Genomic DNA, 2,500 nt, shown 5'->3' on the forward strand with positions numbered 1-2,500 from the left:
AATATAAATGCACGAAGGAGGTGAGTGGGGCTATGGTACAGTGTGGTGCTGCGCTGCGCTGTGCTGTGCACTGAGCTTCCCTCGGTCTCCACTTCAATAATGCAGCCCTCAAAAAGAGACAAGAAAGGGAAATGGAAAAAATGAAAAAGATGAAAAAGAGAAGCACGAGGCTTTTGAAAGTGAAACGCTTGTCCGGATGGATTTCTCACTTCACTTCATTGATGGAACAGGCCTCCATCTCCAGTGTTCCGTGTGGCGCTCTCGGGGCCTTTTGATGTCTTGTCTTTGAGTTCCTCACTTGTCTGTCGGTTCCTTCTCTCTGATCTTTTATGATACGTAATTAAGACTGTTCTGGGATGTTAAGATTGACACTGCGAAATTATCCTGATGAGGTCTGCCACTGCACCTTTTTTGATTAAAAATACTCAATATAAAAAGGCGACTGCCACAGACATCATAAATATTTCAGAAACTGCAGCAGTGCTCTAAACTTTTTCCCTTTTCACTCAGAAAAGAATTGCCATCTATTTTGGTAAACAGTGATAAAAATTCCTAAAGTATCCCCTGGGGATCACTGCCAAAAATTTCACAGTTGTGTGGAAGCTATTTTTGAACCCCCCCCCCCATCCCCCACCACCACCACCCATCCCCTGAACGCCGCAACCTTGCAAGTCAACAATTGTAAATATTTCACTCGTATGTTGATTTATTTACTGTGCTCCTGCTTATGCTCAGTGGGTGGGCGCACCAAGTCAATTTTACATTTATATGCTGCTCAGTCAGCCAGCCAGTCTGTTGGGGGACAGGTTTAGTTCAGGGTCTGCTTCATGCTCAGCACGAGAGCCAATGGCAGAGATGAATGTCAAAATGACCATCAAATTTGACCACAATACAAGACACTAGTCCTTTTAGGAATGTCCTTGCACATTTTTGATAACAGTGATTTTGGTGTGTGTTTGTCAGCTTTGTGTGATGTGGTCAGTGTGTGTTACTGTAACAGTGTGTGTGTGTGTGTGTGTGTGTTGGTCAGGTTCCTGGGTGTGCCCCCTGGCAGAGGAAGCTGCCCTCTGACTGGACCGCTGCCCTTTGACCTCATCTACACGGACTACCACGGCCTGCAGCAGATGAAGCAGCACATGGGCCTCTCGCTCAAGAAACACAAGTGAGTAAGGCTGAAGGGGTGTGTGTGTGTGTGTGTGTGTGTGAGAGAGAGAGAGAGGGAGAGGGAGGGAGAGGGGGGGAGGAGACAGACAATGTGTATAATTATGTCATTATCATGTTGTATGCATTCAAAGTGTGAGTGTGGCCATGCGAATGTATCTAGAATTAAATCATCATGCTTTACTACTCCGTGTGTGCATGTGTGCGTGTTTGTTTGTTCAAGTTTTTGTTTATGTTTGTGTTGTGTTGTTTGTGTTGTGTTTGTGTCAGCTCGCGTCCGTGCTTCATTAAAAATGCCTGAGACACACACACACACACACACACAAGTTCAGTCTCCTGAAGTAGGTGCTAAATGACCGACACCTTGCAGGGCTGGCCATGCACACAAAGACTCAGTCCAAGAAAAACAGATAAAGATTAACTTGTAGAGGTAGACACACACAAATACACACATACTGTATATACACACATGCACAGGTATCAGACTTAGCCATCTCAGCAATCAGTCTTTTTGTCCTGAGATGGTCTCTGCCTTTGGAGGTTTATCTGTTGTTTATTTATTGGAAAAAGGTGTGTGTATGTGTGTGTGTGTGTGTGTGTGTGTGTGTGTGTGTGTGTGTGTGTGTGTGTGTGTGTGTGTGTGTGTGAGTGAGAGAGAGAGAGTTTGCATTGTTCTGGAATTTTCTTTGAGACATATGTAAGCACATATCTGTTCAAAGCTGCCTCCATCTACAGCCCATGCAACCACCTTGTCAACAAATTATCATTGTTATGGGGCTGTCAGCTCCTCAATGGCTATAACACGTATCGATCTATGAAGCACAGGGGATGAGACAGAACGATACTCATACATGCACTCACACACACACACACACACACACACACACACACACACACACACACACACACACACACACACACACACACACACACACTGGTGTACACACTCACAAACACACACACACACACACACACACACAATCACAATACACACAAACAAACACACACACACACACACACACACACACACACACACACACAATAATAGCGTTTACCCACACAGTGCTTGCTGAGTGGCAGACAGCTTGACTCAAATTGACATCAGATAACGGAGAAGCGCCTATGCCATGTATTTTTAAAATCCAATTACGTCGCCAACAAGTGTTTTTGAGAGAGAGAGAGAAAGAGAGAGGGATGGGGAGAGCGAAGAAAGTAGAAAAGCAGAGAGGAGGAAAAGAAAGCAAGAAAGGAAGGCTGAGAGGGAAAAAGAGAACAAGAGGGTGGAAAGCAGAGAGAGAATGAGAGAGGGAGAGAGAGGTAGCGAGAGAGAGAATGAGAG

The 2,500-nt window shown here is 45.0% G+C and overlaps 1 protein-coding gene across 1 annotated transcript in view; it reads left to right on the plus strand.

Annotated features, from left to right (window-relative positions):
* Positions 1-2,500, plus strand: part of LOC125298356 (alpha-1,6-mannosylglycoprotein 6-beta-N-acetylglucosaminyltransferase B-like) — a 137,783-nt gene that overhangs the window by 107,865 nt on the left and 27,418 nt on the right. The window contains 1 exon segment of the mRNA XM_048249059.1: positions 1,031-1,162. Coding sequence (XP_048105016.1) covers positions 1,031-1,162 — 132 coding nt within the window.

Source organism: Alosa alosa, chromosome 7 (assembly GCF_017589495.1).
Source record: "Alosa alosa isolate M-15738 ecotype Scorff River chromosome 7, AALO_Geno_1.1, whole genome shotgun sequence".
NCBI lineage: Eukaryota > Metazoa > Chordata > Actinopteri > Clupeiformes > Clupeidae > Alosa > Alosa alosa.